Raw genomic sequence first — 17,485 nt, 5'->3', positions numbered from 1 at the left:
AACTTCCTCTTGTTACCAAATAGATGGTAGGCCACAGCCTTTGGAATAAACACATAGTTAGGGTAAAAGAAGTTCTGGTGTCATGAGAAAATGAATGTGTTCCATCCGATGGGTTAATTAAGTTGGTACAATAAGAGAGGGTGACAAAAAGTATTGCCAATTTACCGTTTACTCCTGATTTCTATATACTTTACACCTCAGTAGTAAGTAGGTGCCTTAATTAGGAAGAATATGACCTTTGGGGCTAGTATAAAGCCTGGTTCTTTACCACGGGTAATTTACTGGTGGGAAATTAACTTTTAGCTTTTGATTCTCAGTTTCGTTATCTGTAAATGACATTAACACTACCTTTTAGGTTATTGGGAAGATGACAGATAATATATGTAAAGAGCAAAAGGCAGTGCACAGCCCCTACTTGGCACTCAGTTGATGGTAGTTTATTATTATAGGTGTTTGGCCTCAGTTTTCTCGTCCAAGATAAAAGGATTATTACTTGGATTTTAAGGAATAATTAATAAAATGCTGAGAAAATAATGGTCATTATCATTGTTACAACTTGAGCTAAAGGAAAGCTTATTAATTTGATAGTCAACTCAAAATACAACTATTTGGATAAGATCTAGGCAGAACTTTGAAGGCTATGATAAAGAGCATTTGTTAAATAAATTAAATTGGGATATTTTCTTTACCAACTAAAATGAACTATTTTCAGTATCATGAATAATGTAAAAGCCTCATTGAGCATTGAATTGATACTCTCATTATCATAAGTTTTTCTTATCTTTTAGTGTCAACAGATTTCCTGTGACCTCTACAATAACTGCTTAATTCAAGTTACTATATGAATAGTAACTTGAAAACTAAACAACTGTGTTTTTCTGAAAATACTCTGTTTCACAGGTGTCCTTCAATTTTAAATAGTCTTGCCCTTAAATGTGTGGTCTTTGTGTTACTTGTAAAATGTTAGTTTATAGCTGAAGACTTTTTCTTTTTGCATTTTATTTAAAGCACTGGCAAAGATCTCTTATAGTTTAAAATTCCTCATTTATAAGGTTTGTCTATAATGCATATCCATTCTTGTTAAGTAGGAATAATACCAGTACTCTTTATTTTACCAGTTACAGTTCAACTGCAATTTCTTTGTGTCCTACATAAAAATCAAAGTCCAGCCTCAGTAACTCTTATAGATGGGTTACTCAGTGAGTTATTCACTTCTTTTTCCATATCCTGGCTCTTCCCCATCTTCAGGGCCAGCCGTACTCATGGCCCAGGCGACTTTTACCTCTGGTGTAGATGCCTGCCACCACAAGTCAAGTATTTCAGAGGAAAGTAAAAAGAGGAAAGACATACACATCATGGCCAATCAGCTGAGAACACTGGACTGGTTAAATAGATAATTTGGGATCCTTTTGTAAATTTGTGCTTCAGTGAGAACTAGCATTAGGATAGAATTTGAACCTTGGTGAGGTTTTTTTTTTTTTTTTTTTTTTTTTTTTTTTTTTTTTTTTTTTTTTTGAGGCAGAGTTTTGCTCTTGTCGCCCAGGCTGGAGTGCAATGGCGCAATCTTAGCTCACTGCAACCTCCGCCTCCTTGGTTCAAGTGATTCTCCTGCCTCAGTCCCGCAAGTAGCTGGGACTACAAGGGCATGCCACCACGCCCAACTAATTTATGTACTTTTGGTAGAGACGGGGTTTCACCATGTTGGCCAGGATGGTCTCGATCTCTTGACTTCATCATCCGCCCACCTCGGCCTCCCAAAGTGCTGGGATTACAGGTGTGAGCCACTGCTCCTGGCCAATGATATTTTTATATCCAACTTAAGCCTATTTCAGCTTGATTTCTGTATCCAGTGGGTGGTGTATGAGAGCTACAATACGTCATGGGCACAGCAGTGGCAGGGCCAGGAGTGTAGGGCATTAGGCTCTGCTTTTGTGCCCCTCACTAATCTCCTTCAGTATCTCTCCTAATCATAGTGAAAAGTGGGCTTGCTAGGGAATGCAGCTCCAACAAGCCCCTTCATGCCCTTCAAACCTTATGGCTTCCCTTAAGCCCTTCCTGAATGGGCAGTCTTGAACCGACCTTGGCTTTAGGGAAAGGTTTAGACTCTTTGTCAGACTGTTTTTTACCTGTCCAGCAAAACAAAACCAAAAACAAATAGTGTCATCTATCTGGAGAGGGTAAAAGTTACCTTACCTGATTAAGTAGCATACCCCTGGTTCCTTGGCATGTTTATTTGGCAAATGTCGCTTCACACATATGAATCATCAGTCTGCCAGTAATACTCTATTATGTGTCACTTTCTCCATGCACCTGTAAGCATGGTGAGAAAGTTCATATGCTTCCACTGGAAATATATATACCACGGGAGGGCTTGCCTCCTTAGAGCTATGTCTTGGAGCCAAGAGGACAAGAAACGGTTTCTTAAACCTTGTTTAGTATTGATTTCCTAGCCCCTCAAATCACTTGCACTGGGGTCAGATGTGATGCTATCTCTTTCAAGTCAAGCTTCTGGGACTTAAAAAAATTACTAGTATATCTTAATTCTCTAAGTTGATGATGTAAGAGAGCAAAAATTTCTTTAAAATCTAGAAGTCAACTAAATTTCACTCTGGAATGACTTTTTAGTCATATTTGAATGTGTGTGTATGTGTGCAGGAGGGAGGGAGAAAAGTAGGTGGAGAGAGACAGGGATAGAGAAAGTATGAATCTGAATTTTCACACTAAATAAAGAGTTGAGAACATACTTGGAAGGACTAACTCCAAAATGGGAACACTCTGAGTTTCCTTCTTCCATACCCCTCTCCTGTTCTCTCTCTATGAATTGAGAATGATCTCTGAGTTTGGTAAAGTACCAGGCAAAGCTGAATTGTCCATTGCCTTTTCTCAGATCTTCCAGGACTGGAGAAGAGGGGAAGTACTAATGGAGTCAAACATTTTCATACTGAATAAAAGTGAACATAGAGTTGCACGTCAACCAAGCAAGTAATTAACCTGAGTATTGTTGGGAGCTACTGTCATTAGCATGAAAGATCTATCAGTAGAGATTCCATCTGTGAATAACTGAGTTGTCATTCTTCATAAAGGGTTACAGAAAAATATAATCTTGAAAGTTTGTCAAGACATTTTCTCAGATTAAAGACAAAAGTGCTACTAAACCACAATTCTTCTATTTTCAGAGACTGCTGTATCTATAAATGGTGTAGCTAGGCAGTCTGGGTGGCTCTGCTTCTCTCAGTACAGTTTAATAGGGAATAATAAAGAGTGTTGCATCATTTCAACCAGAGATGGTTTTTTCACTCCAAACCTCCCATATGTGAAGTTCAAACAAAAACAAAATACCACATCTTTTTTAGCCAAAAGCTTGGCAGGGAAGGAGGGGAGAAAGGACTTGAAGGAAGGAAGTGATCCATTGGACCCGAGTTAATATTCAGAATATCATAAATCACCTATCAGCCTGCAAGGCATGTTGAATGAAATTAAAAAGAGTCTATCCAGTTAAACTGGTTTAAAATAAGCCTGTGGAAGACAAGGTGTTGTACTTTTTTATTCTGGAGTTGTTTCCCTAAAGATAAGAAATGATCATAAATAAAACAATTGTCTTCAGCAGGGCTCAGCTCTCTCAGAATGAGGTTTTGACAAAGCTGTTTATTTTGGAGCAGGGAGAGATCAAAGAAGGAAGATTAACTGAGCCCTCTCTGGGCAGCCACTCAGTAACTTGAGGCGGGTCACTGACACCCAGAGCTTTTGTTCCTGCCACTGCAGCTTCAGAAGAAAGAAACTAGGATTTCAATGTATTTTGGCCTTCTGTGCTGTAGCACTTATGGAATGTGCGGGGTGGGACTTAAGCGTCCAAATGTTCTATTTTCTGCTTTGAAGAAAAGGTGGCAGAACTCTCTAAACCTAGTTAGCAAAGTTCTATTGCAAATACAGCGTCCTCAAGTCACTTCAACACCCAGAGTATAGGAGTTGGAGGAGGGGATCGTGGGAGGCAGCGGGATATGATGGGAACAAAATTCAGTTCTGTAATGCACAAGGCAAGCAGGCAGGGACTTTTTTTTCTTTCTTGCCTGAAATCTCAGCGGATTGTCTCTGCATGCCCAGCCCAGTATCTGAGTTGGCGAGGAGTGCCATCTACTGACCTAGTTACTCTTAGGTCTCAGCGCTGATTTTTCCCTTGAGGTCTCACTTCCAACAACAATGGAGGAGGACATTCTGAATGTAGTGGAGTATTTGGTTTCCTTTACAGTGGAGCATGTTAAAAATGATTGCCTTGCCTCTGCTAATAAGTAATTTCCCTGTGTTGCCAAAAGTATTGTATTTTAAGTTAGCCTGGTCAAATTAGTCTTTTGGTTATCTTCATAGTAAAAATGATGAAAAAAGCATGATTCTCAGGAAAGACTGTTAGAAAGACACTTTTTACCCATGCATTATTCTCAATTAAAATAAAAATTTGCCCTTTCAGAAGTATTTGGTCTTTTCCGGGATGTCATATTCCTATCCTCATCCAATAAAATGTTTATTAGTAGTATAAAATGTTAAAACTGAATGGGAATCTGGGTGTTATCTTGTTCATTTCTCCCATTTCATCCTTTGCAGTCCGAAAATATTAAATGATAAGGCTGAGACTTGAACTTGGGCTTCTGAGCCTAATCAGTTGCTCTTGTCGTTACAGATTAAAAGTGGACTTATTCTTAAAATCTTTATGTTATGGAATGTAGTAAACTCGTGGACAGAACTGTTACTAAGTTAGGGCAGAGAAGGGTAAAGAGAACAGTAGGAATATAAAACTTCTTAAGATAAAGTAGGTCCTTTATTTGGTATTTTCCTCCTTTAATATTAGTCCCCAATTATAACAACTCACTTCATAATGAGTTATAATGGAAAATACAAATTACTTTGCTTTTTGTGTTTACACACATTTGTAAGCACTCATCATTTATAAATTTAGTGGTTTCAAGCTTTTTCAAGTGAGGGCCATTTAAAAATACTTACCTTTTAATCCTCAGTTTTGAAGATGCTGTCGAAGAAATCAGCTGCATTTATTAAATAATAATTTGCTTCTCCTTTTTATTAAATAGAAACATAGCTTCCCACCAAAGCTTCTATACAGTACGTAAAACTATTCATAACTTAAGTTGTAATCAGTCTAGATAAAAGGGAAAGCACTTGGTGTTTTACCAAGGGTAAACATATCATTTCTTAAAACACAGAAGATAGTCCTATCTCTTTATTTCTTGAGTTGGAGGATCCCAAATTGGGAGCAACTAGTATAACTCATGGCCATCTTCATTTCCAAAGCTGCATCAGTTTTGTGCATGTGAGTAATTTTAGAATGTGAAAGTTAGGTACTAAAAAGGGCATTTGAGTATTTGTTTTTATCATCCCTAGCATACTGAGCACTAGTAGTCATGCTGAAACAGCAGAATGAATAGGAAAAAAATTCTTGCCAGAGGGAACTATAATCTCAGTATAACTCAGCTGCTATACATATGGTGAGAGTGTTGTCGCAAAAGAGAAGCAGCCTTGGAAGCTTAGATCAATTTCCTTATCATCAACTGTTTTTTTTAGTTCTACTCCTCTGACTCAGCATTTCAGATCTAAGTAATTTATTTTCCAAGGAAAATAAGATTAGAGAGAAGAAGGAAAATGTATAGAAAAGAAATGCTATTTGGAAAGTAAATGTTACTGTACATTTCATTCAGTGAGTGCCTTTGTTTATGTGGCTGGTTAGCTAAGAGATGTTTGAAATAAAATTTAACACAGTGTTCTCTTTGATCCCTAGATTCTTGAAGTCAAAAGTCCAATAAAGCAAAGCAAATCAGATAAGCAAATAAAGAATGGTGAATGTGACAAGGTAGGTTTCCAGTCTGTTACTAGCAGAGCTCCAACACTGACAAGCCTTCTGTTTCTTTGTGTTCCCCTTGATCATCCTTGCTGGTTCTCCTTTCATTTTCTTTATCAAAGTGCCCAAGATGCCCTAATGATGAGTATTGAGTCCCAGTGCTTTGTAGTATGTTTTCCATGTGTTGTTTATATCTTCAGTATTAAGCTTGGCCTTATCTGTCATATGCTGTGTTGCCTACATTGCCAAGGGATTTCAGGCATATTGAATTGGGAAGTAAGAGAATTGTGGTAGAGGTAGCAGGTTAAGGAATCTCAGATGTAGATGAGCAAGACATCTGATGCTAGTGCAGTTTGCTTTCCCAGAGTGTGCATCATGCTTCTGAAATCTGACTACAAGACCTAATGGGGTTAAGTTACCTGGTTTGGACAGGGCCCTAACCCTGCTTTGTAGGGCCAAGGCAGACCTCTGTAATGCTTCACGAATCTTTCATTTGCCTTTATTGCAAATGGTGCTGGGGGCACCCATGCAATTATGCTAACAAAGACTCGTGAGTCTGAGCATGTGGAAAGAGAGGTACCCCCTCTCCCCTTTCAGGGGAGCTCTTCACAAATCAGATGACAATTAGTGATCCCTGTTTTTCATAATACATTCTTCTGTTCTTCTGTCACTTGCTGGCATTGCTTACTGCAATGTTTGGTATGACCAGGAAGCCTTTTTAAAACAAAAGCAAAACGAACAGGAAAACCCCCACAAAATTGCCCTGACTTAATTGGTAATGTACATTGTTGTTTCCGTATTCAAACTTAGAATTTTTTTTCTCTTAGAAACCTTCTGAAATTCAAGAATGGAGAAAAAAAATGAAAGTAGCCTTTGTTAACATGTTTAAGCTCACAATTTAGCATTGAATTTCCCTACCTTTTGTAGAGATGTTGGAGGAAAGTGAGTCTACTGACTTGAATCTTCATAAGAGCAATTAAGTCCAAGAATTCCCTCCAACTCCCTTTTTAAAGTTGGTGTGATAAAGGTAATGGCTGCTCTGAGACTGGCTTGGTCTGCAGAGGCCTTTGGGCACTGAGTGCACGCAGCCTGGGCTAGAGTGGTGTAATGAGAACCTCCAACTGCTGCTGTTTGTGTTGTTTTTACTTACATATTCATTTATTTTTGAACTACTTTTTAAAGTGCTTGTCCTTTTGGGGGACATTCTTCTCTTTCAGGCATACCTAGATGAACTGGTAGAGCTTCACAGAAGGTTAATGACGCTGAGGGAAAGACACATTCTGCAGCAGGTGAGAAATGCTTTTTAGCACAACCCTTTCCAGAAACATCAAGACTTGGTTTGTCCTGCAGTAGTGTGATAGCACCTGGAGGCCACTGCAGCCCCACACTATCAGAATCTGGCGAATGCCACCTATAGATGTATTTGGGAAGGGTTCTCATTTCTGAGGCCACCTAGAAGTCTGCGTTGGAGCTCTATGGCAATTATTCTCCCTCCTCTAGTGCTGTGGATGATGAGATCTGGGCAGTTTGGGAAGTGATGCTGGATTGTAGTGATCCCTCAGCTGGCTGGTGTAATGTGGGCTGAGGGAGGGGACAGTAGGAATGCAAAAACCTTTGGGGCCAGGCTTCTGGTTTCATGGGAAAACGGTGATAAGAATTTGAGTTAAGTGTTGTAAACATTTGTGATTCAATTTAGTAACCTTTGCCAGTGATATTCTAAGGAAAGTAAATATTTTCTTCATTTCCCTTATCTTGTACAACATACATTCTATTATTATGAACTCAACTGTGGAATACTTGTAGTGGAATACTTGTAAATTGGGGAAACTTCAATTAATACAGTTTGATGTTTTAATAAAATAAGAAGGATGGTTTTTCATTTTCATCCAGTTAATGATGTACGCCTCTGTTGCAGCTATTGGTAATTTTTTTAACACCCAAAGAGTAGAATGTGTGTTCTAAATTCCAGGGCAGATATGTAGATTGTTTCACTGTTTGAATTTCTTTTTTTTGTTTTACTACTTTCAAATGACTTGACATTAATATTTAATCTACCCCAGCTGTGTGTGTGTGTGTGTGTGTGTGTGTGTGTGTGTGTGTGTGTGTGTGTGTGTTTTTAAACATTTAGTGGCTGGGGGTCACATTTATATTCTGTGTACATTTTTGCTTACATCTCTAAATACATAATCTCAAACTTGCCAAGTTTCCTGACTGGCCTGATAAGCTTTTTAACCCTTGTAGAGTTTTAGATTTGAACAAAAGACTATAGACCTATGATTCTTAATTGCAGATAAGTTGCATTTCTTGCAGTTTCTTTTTAATTAGTATGGGTAAGGAAGCAGGACTTGAGTGGCCTACCATAAGTGGTGGTCTAGTACTTTGCTAATATTCTTCTTAGGCCTCTTTTGAAGAACCAAACGTTGTTTTACCTGTCACTTACCAAATATTTGGGGCTGGCATAATGCTAATTGCAGATCTGTTGCATGATCTTTCTCATCTCTTCCCAAACACCAGCTCCGAGGCACTGTGGAGCAATTGTCCAACGAAGTTATTTATACCCAAGCTGGGCCCAAATAGTAAGTCTCATAGGAGGTGGGACAGATGTTTGTGCAGGGTTGGGACATCTTCACAAAGAAAGCCTTGCCAGTGAGTCAAGGATACTAGGCCATTGGGCAGATCTTACCTTGGGGTGTCATTGGCATTCCCAATTTAATGTTGTCCTTTATTTTGACCTTATAAGAATTGTGAAGGAAGGTGGCTTACTGGAGAATTCCATCCAAGTGGATTATTTTAGTATTCTAGAGGGAGAGAGTAATATCTATGAATTTTTAACCTGGCATAAAGGCACTCCAGGGCACACAGCATTTCACCCTAATTGCATTCCCAGGCCGGTTGAAAGCTCTCAGTCTTTGGCCTTTTGCCTTGTAATGCAGCTGAGGCTTGTGATTATGATACCATGATGCATGTCCTGTCACGGTTTACTGCTTAATTAATTCCTTTTGTAAAACATAGCACTATTGAGGACTAATGTTATTCTCCACCTTGAGGGCTGCTCATCTCATGGAATGCATTCCACAAAGTCTACGTATTCTCTGCCGTGCAGACTTGAACACCTGAAGCAGAATTTCTAGTGGGCCCAGGATCACATCTAGGTCCTTCCCTGTTAAATGCATCCTATCCAAAAATCTGGCCTGACGATTTTATTTGGCTCACAAAAAGTGGTTAATAGCTTTGTTTTACTCTGGGGGCATGCAGTCCTGGCACTCGGCAGCTAGTTTAATGAACAGACAGCATTGGATCAAGGAGCCTGTGTTCCTAAGCCACTTTTTCAAAGGGTGTAAATACAATAGAGTAGACACAGTCAGATCAAGAGAAGTGATTACCTAGGACTGATGAATAATTTGATTCCTCTTTAAACCACATGTTCCACATTTATTTAGAAAGTGACATTGAACACATCTAACATCCCCAGCAATTCGCTCTAAGCCTGGATTTGCATCCACGTTTGGGAGAAGAAAATTCTGTGGGAAACCAGGTTTCCTTAGAGGAAACTAAATTGCTTAGTTTAGCAATTTAGAATCCAGCCATCATTCTTTTCGAATTGTCTGCAGGGAATGGGGAATCCGTGGCATATTAGAATATTCCTTCTAAGAACCCAGAGAAGCCTCCCTGAGAAGTGTTCTGCTGAAAATGATGTTCTCCATCCTGGGAAATAACTTGTCATATATCAGCACCCCTTGTAGATTTGAGCCTGATGGCCTACCCCTTAACCAAGGGTAGGGCACACATTTTTATGCGGTGGGAGTCAGCGCTTTCCAGACCATAGTAGAGGCCATTCTATGGGAAGACCTATGTTATCCCAGACCTGGCTCTACTCCATAGAGAAGCAGTTAAAGTAAAGCCTGTTCATTACTTCTCACACAGAGAAGAGGCTGCTTCACATGGAAAGAACCCTGGTTTTTGAAACTATAATCAGACTAAAATCAGTGCATTTACCTTTGTATAATTAAAAATTGGGGAAGGGAGCCACAGATCTGACAAGTGGATCTCACCCTGTTTAAAGCAGAATGAGACATCCAACAGCCTGCGTAGTACCCCTTGAAAGGCTGATGTGGCAGGAAATAACCCATCATGAATGTTTTCGCAAAAACCGTCATCTGAAGAATGAGTTAAGCAGTTTACACACTCTTCCTTTTCCACTACCCATATGTACCCGATTGCCTGTTTTTCTTATCTGCAGTCACTCTATCTACTATTATTATTATTTTGGACAGACATTAATTATTGTACTATGATGCAGAAAATGACATCAAGGTCAAGCCACACTGCATCAGCAAAGAGGGTATTCCTGTAGAAAGGCAGAGTGGAGTTCTTCAGGCACTCGTGGGGTATGTTCAGGCTTTGTGGCCTGTGTCAATGGAATAAAGCATGTTAACGTTGTTTCTGATCTGACTATCGGGATTCCTGGAAAGGAATGCACACTTATTTTTCTTTATGGAGCCCTTACTTAAATGAGGATGTGGGCACATGCTCTAATAATTCAAATCATTAATGCTGTTCCCTTTGGCAAATAATTCCCAACTCCCCAACTGCTGCCACTGCTACTACATTAAGGCTGTTTGTCTGCATCTACCTTGATGTATTCTTGTGGGCTCCCATAAAAATGTGGGGCTCATTTAGTTAGATTTATCAGATCCCCTTTATATCATTGTGCATGTGTGGCTGCAGGCCGGGCACAGCATGCGCATAGAGGAAGTAGGGGTTGGTGATGGAAATACTGGAGATCTGCAAGATAGCACAATGCATGAGAAATGCCCGGGCTCAAGTTTCTAGTAGGCAAAAGTGTTTATATGCTTTAAAATTAAGCAGCTTTTCTCTAGAAGGGATTTTTTTATTGCCCAGTTTTCTATTTGCTGTTAAATAATTAGGGAACAGCTATATTGGGTCATGGAAAACTGTTTTCTTAAAAGAATTAGTTACAATTTTTTTTTATTCAAGCAGGCCTTTCTGAGTTTGTTTCTGCATTTTCTTGCCTTAGTTATTTTAGTGCTAATGGAATGGCTAACACTCATTGGGGGCAGGAGGAAAAAGCATCAGGTCTGTAATTCATGTGCAGTTTAGTTACCTCCCAGATAATTAAGGATCAGTTTATAAGGTAATCATAATCATGTTATCCTGACTTAGGTAGCAATTTACCATTTATAAAAAGCTTTGCTTATGATATCTTATTTGATCATCTGCCCAAACTTGCACAAGTAGAATAGGTAGCGTTACTCCCATTTTCCAGATGAGGAAACTGAGGCTCAAAGGTTATGATGTTCTAATACCATTGAAAGAGTGAGCAGAGTCAGAACTTGATATGCCAAATCTAGAACTCTATTCTAAATGCTTTGTCAAGTACCTACTGGGCAGCTGGCTGGGGGAAGGAGTCAAATTCTGGTCAGCTTGTTATTTCCATTGTATAAATTTGAAATTATAATAGCTCTGAAGAGACTACTTGTTTCCATCCCAAAATTTACACATTTTTCACTAGATCCATAGTATTTTTGCATAAAATGGCAAAACTAAAAATGTATTCCAGAAAATACATAGTCTTAGTTCAATCGATGTTAATTATATAGTAAGTATATGATTGAGCATAGCTGTGTGTTTGTGGTTCTGTATGTATGTGGATATGTATGGATGACTTGCTGAAAGTTCTATTACTAATAACTAACAAAACAAATGAGTGTCCATTTTAGATCTTTTAGTGTTAATAAGATCTTGTTGGATAAATTTTTACATAAATGTAGCACTTTAACCACAATTGGGTATACCCCTTCTAAGAATTTCTTGATGCATGTAACAGAACTTTGAGTCTAATGGTTTAAGCAAGTAAAGTTTTCTTCTGACTCCCTCCCCACCTAAAACAGTAACCATCACCTCTGTCATTTAACATTTTTCTGAAAGTTGGAGCCAATACAAGAAGAAATGAGGTTTTCCAAATTATTAACAATTGTATAATGATAAAGGAAAATGATTTTATATATGGGGTGTGTGTATGTGTTTGTACTGAAGTAAAAGTAGTTTTGTTATTTCTAGGCTGGATTTTTCTTATGTTTATTAAGTATAATCACTGTCTGTTGAGTCAGCAACTAATTTTTAAAGGGGTCTTGAAATGTTATCTCCCCCTAACTGCTCACTCACAGTTAAATATTCTGTTCACGACTTGAAAGCAGGAATGAGTTTAAAGGGTATGAAAAGCAAGACAAGTTCTCACTGGGAATTTCTAAGGCTTAATATACCTTTGACTTATCAAGTTGACTGAGACAATTTAATGCTATTCATGGTATGGGACCTTGTTGCTATAAATACGCATATTTATCACTTGATTCCATATTTGATCGCCCCTCTATTACTCTCTCTTTGCCTTTTGATGTTTGCTGCTTATTGCCCAAACTTTCTCTTCTTCACTCCTCTAGATCGTGAACCTTATAGAAGAAACTGGACACTTTCATATCACAAACACAACATTTGATTTTGATCTTTGCTCGCTGGACAAAACCACAGTCCGTAAACTACAGAGTTACCTGGAAACATCTGGAACATCCTGAGGATATAACAACTGGATGCATCAAAAACTATTGTGTTTTTTTTTTCTTTGGTTGTGATTTTTTGTTGTTATTGTTTATATGAAAACACTCAGAATGATGCAACCAAAAGGGAAAAAATAAAAATCAAACAACCTTCAGCTTTATTTTTCTTTAAAGCCAGTCATCATCTCTTGATAAAGGAGAGGTTAAAGCAAACCAGCCTCAGCGGACCACTCTTCTCTCCAAGGAAATCCCCGGGAAGAGTTAGCCTGGATAGCCTTGAAAACAAACAAATCAAACACAACACAAGAAAACTCAAAGAATGTGTATGGTATCATGTATCTCTCTGTGGTGGTTCATTCCACAGGACGAACGCATATTCAACACACTGCCTTATTACATAACTGATCTATTTATTATCGCATACAGATATTCTAAGTCATTGAGGGAATGACACCATCAGACATTATAAGTACTTGGTCCCGTGGATGCTCTTTCAATGCAGCGCCCTTGCCATCCCAAGCCCAGTGACCTTACTTGTATACCGTGCCACTTTCCACCAACTTTTTCCAAGTCCTTTAACTCGTTGCAGTCTGTATTTTCCACCTTTTGTTTTTCCAGTTCCAGGACACAGATTATCGACTGGGGGGACCAAATAGCCACCTTGATTTTCTTCTTTGTGGTCTTTTTCCTGAAAGTTGGGGCCCAGTCCTTGGCTGTATCCATGTAATGATCTTGGACCATGGTAGAAAATGCACCAAATAGGATCATATGAATTGCTGTCTAGCCTTAGTCAATAAACTTGTAGGACTTTTAAACAAAAGTGTACCTGTAAATGTCCTGAATCCAGCATTGTTGAGCTGTCATCAACATTCTTGTGTCTGTTTTACTGTTATAATACTAGGTAAATATGGAAGTAAAGGCATCCCGCAGGATCATCATTTAAAAAAAAAAAACAAAACAAAAAGCAATTCTGGTCCTGTTTTCTAAAAGAAAATGTAGAAATTCTTAATTTGGAAATTTGGATCTATTTATTAGTAAGAGTTTCAGCTTTCTTCAGCTGCCAGTGTGTTATTCATCTTTATCCTAAAAATCTGGAATCAGAGATTTTTGTTTGTTCACATATGATTCTCTTAGACACTTTTATATTTGAAAAAATTAAAATCTTTCTTTGGGGTAAAATTCTTGGTTATTCTACCATAACAGATTATGTATTAACTTGTAGATTCAGTGGTTCAATTCCTGTTTAGTCGCTTACTAATATTTCCAGAAGGATTTCTTGTATTGGTGAAAGATGGTTGGGGATGGGGGGATATTTTTGTTCTTGTTGTACCCTTGTTTTGAAACTAGAAATCAGTCCTGTGGCATGCAAAAGAAAGCAAATTATTTTTAAAAGAACAAAACCAAAGTACTTTTGGTGTCATTATTCCATCTTCTCCATAAGTGGAGAAATGAAAAGTAAGAACAGCTCATCTTCCAAGTTTTTACTAGAAATTCAACTGAAAAGAAGAGAAATGAAGAAATACTTCTGGATCCAAAGGTTCGTCACTGGATCAGCCTTAAGAAAGTCTCTATGTGTGCTAATAGACCAGTATCTCCCTTGTTTGTTCCCATGCCAGATGCTGTCTTTTCATACAGAGATTAACTCGTGTCTGTACAGAAAATGGTCTTTCCAGACCCATTCTTTTGGGCAGTTATATAAATGCAGATTGATAATGAGTTATTTCTGCATTTTAAAAAGGGGATTTTTTACACTGTTTCTTTCTATCCAAAGAAACTATTTTTCCTTTAAAAAATTATAATACAGCCATGCTCCTTGTAAATTATTTCTCTGAAGCGTCCTCCCAGAGGACAAGTGTACTTTGTCAATAATGTTATGATTCTTAATGATGATTGGCATGAACCGTACTTGAAGCATTTGTTGTATTGTCCACTTCTCGATGTGCAGAGAAACTTTGAGTCATTTTCGACATTAGGTGATTGATGAATTGTGTGGTTTCAGTTGTGTTTTGTTTTTAACTTTATAGTTGGAAGGGGAGGGTAATGTTTATATGGAAATGTTGCAAATTTTTAAAAATATTTTAAAATTTCTAACTGCTTACATATTCTCATCAAGGCAGAGGTTTATGTGGTTTAATATATCTGTGTAGTTTAACTAGAAATGTGTATATGTAGTTTGGGCCATTTTTATTTCTGTAACTAAACTGTGGGGCAAAAAACATGATTTGCCAATGTAAAATTTTTTTCCCTTAAGTTGCTAACCAAGAAACTAGGTAAGATAAGAAATGACCAAACAAAAAGGATGATAAGTAGGGCAGCCATTATATGATAAACTTTAGACTTGAAAATTAGGGAATAAAGTTAATTTCTTCAGAATATCCTAAAATGTAAGTTCGTAAATTGATAAAATTCAGAAAAACTTATCCATCTTCTACTCATCAAGATAGCAAAATAAGTTTTTCACAAAATTAAGAGTGAGAGTTACGTTATTTTTTTTGAAGTGATAATCTTGCTCTCATTTGTAAATGCAGAAATAAAAAGATCCCTTTGAATTAATTTCAAGTAGTTATAATACCTCTCTTAAAGTAACCCCTTCAGTTCTGTCACATTTATATGCACCCAACTTTGAAGCCTATTAAGAATATATTTGATACATGAGTACCCTAACAGTGGCTCTGGTTTCTTAAGCACAAGGGGAAAATGGCAGGGTTTAATTTCTTTGGTGTACATATATAAATAGATGTTTCAAATAAAATTAATTGGGCGAATGTGAATATGGTTTGAACCAGCCAGAGTATGATAAACTTTAAAAATTTTTTTCCTCAGTGATTAGCCAGGGGAAAAAACATATGTACAGAACTCCTGCCCCTATACCCCCTTATAACTTAGCTTTTGCCTCTGGTTTTGCAGCAGGATGTGTGTTGGTGGGTTTGGGGGTCCTTCTGTCTTTGGATGTAACAGTCATATTAGCAACAATATTTTGCAGTTATTTCACGATCCTCACCATAATCTGCCTCTGTCGATCTTAATACAGACAAATGGGTATTTCTATATGTGCGTTCATATAGTATCAAGGTAGGGAAGACTATAAAAAATTCAGATCAGGAGACAAAAACTTTAGGAAACAATATCTCAGAGAGTCCTAAACGTTTTAAATTGTCAGGCAAATCTCTCTAATCTGAATATTCACCTTTTGGTGGAAAGAGCCGATAATATTGGATTTCTTCCACTTTAAAAAGTTTCTTCAACCAAAAAAAAAAAAAAGTGTTTTTTGCCCATGTCCTTTACAGACCCACCTAATCTTTAAAAAAAAAAGAGAAGAAACAATTTTAGGCCTGTATAACATCCCATTTACCACTTCAAGCTCCACAAATGTAGTTAATATACTTGTTAAGAGAGACTTTACTCTTAAATGTTTTAACTCTGCCTACTTAATGGAGTTGGATGTCCAGTGTTGGAAACAGTCAGTGTCTATTTGGTGGCTTGTGTTTATTTTTGTCACTGTAGAAGTGATCCGCTCTGGAGTAATTTGCTGTATGCTTATTACTTTCCACCTTTAGCTTTTTGTGTACTAATGCTATGTACTGCTCCTATATTTATATATACATATATATATATATATATATATACACACACATATATATTATCAGAGTAATCTTGCTTTGGACTGTTGCTCTAAGCTATGATGTAGAGACTACTACAGCTGCAGTGAATGTTAAGGAGTCTGTTCCCATGGTTTAGTCTAGTCTTGGGCTGGAAGTCTACATCTTTTAACCTCTTTTGTTTTATATGATGCTTTTTATTATGTAGGCACTGCCATCCCTGAATATTCCTTGTAAAGATGCATTGAAGAAGTCAATTTAAAAGGAAGACAAAGCCACCGCTGTCTGTAAACTGTAAATATGTATTTTGGCACTTGTACTCCAGTATTCTGAAAATAGAGTTATGATGGAAATGCTGACAGATCCTTAATGGTGGCCAGAGCTACCATGCAGTGCAAAAATAAATTAAGTGAAAATGTATTATTGAGATTAACAGTGCAAGGCCAATACCTTTTATAAATCTGTCAGTATCTTTTTAATGGACTGTGTATGTGTAGTTATGTTGAAAGACACACTGTGTATGTGTACATGCTTTTGTGTGAATTCAAGGCACACTAAGATGTATTTCCCTTCTCTAAAATCCATGTTGAAATGTAAGTACAGATTGATAGAAATAGGTGTTTTACTTAAACTCATATAATCTTGTTGCAGCACCGTTTTTAAAATGTGTAATTGTACTGATTTGCTAAGAGTCATTTGACCAAAGTTTGGCTTTATTTTGCATAGAGGAAAAATTAGCCCTTAGCCTTTTCTCAAAAAGTGATGCTGTTTCTAAAGAAGAATAGATGGGGAGATCTGAGGCATCCAGAGAAAGGACAATGTGTCCAAAACCAGCTGAAGGCAGAGAGTCCACGCCTCATTCATTTTAGGAGTCCCTCATGTCTAGCACCATCTTCTGTGTCCTAAAGCCAGTATATATATTAATTTTTTAAAGCTCTGCAAAGATTGGAACAAGAAGTGGTGGGATGCATTCTTGGCATAAACTGGGCTATGTATGCATGATGTTTTTTCTTTCTTCCCCATTTCTTTGGAGGGTTTTGTTCAGGAAAAATGTGCTATAGCCAGAGACAGTCCATCTTACAAAGTCCCTGCATTTACTTTCACAGCAGGAACTGCTACCTTGATTAGACAGGAAGAAGAGCAACTACAACAAAGAGAATAAAATACATTCAGTTTGGTAAATAACCAAGGAATTGGGTGTGATGCTCTTACTTAATAGTAAAGAGATTTACATCAAATTTGAGAAACTGACTTTATCTTCATTCAGGCTGACAAGCCATTTAGGGGATTAGAGGGGACTGCTTTGTCTCTTGTCAGCCCGAGACTGATTTTAGCTGTGGAAGCATCAGTCCCAGATGGGCTGGGATGGCAGTAGAACTTTCTAATGGCCATACTTGGATTGGACTAATCTGTTCCCTTGTTGCGGCATAGATACTCATTTTTATTTAAAATAATGGCCTTCTACCTTC

The 17,485-nt window shown here is 37.7% G+C and overlaps 1 protein-coding gene across 3 annotated transcripts in view; it reads left to right on the top strand.

The window, feature by feature from the left end:
• The window catches only part of MLLT3 (MLLT3 super elongation complex subunit), a 285,234-nt gene extending 268,033 nt beyond the window's left edge, over positions 1 to 17,201 (top strand). For all 3 annotated transcript variants that reach the window (XM_010368450.2, XM_030919896.1, XM_030919898.1), the window contains exons 9-11: positions 5,783 to 5,854; positions 7,060 to 7,131; positions 12,304 to 17,201. In XM_010368450.2, coding sequence (XP_010366752.2) covers positions 5,783 to 5,854; positions 7,060 to 7,131; positions 12,304 to 12,435 — 276 coding nt within the window. In that variant the 3' untranslated portion in view covers positions 12,436 to 17,201. The remainder of the gene's footprint in view (positions 1 to 5,782; positions 5,855 to 7,059; positions 7,132 to 12,303) is intronic.
• The last annotated feature ends 284 nt before the right edge of the window (positions 17,202 to 17,485 follow it).

This window comes from Rhinopithecus roxellana, chromosome 16, assembly GCF_007565055.1.
Source record: "Rhinopithecus roxellana isolate Shanxi Qingling chromosome 16, ASM756505v1, whole genome shotgun sequence".
In the NCBI taxonomy this organism is placed as follows: domain Eukaryota; kingdom Metazoa; phylum Chordata; class Mammalia; order Primates; family Cercopithecidae; genus Rhinopithecus; species Rhinopithecus roxellana.
Note: the sequence above shows the minus strand (reverse complement) of the source record. Positions and strands in the feature narration are given on the sequence as shown.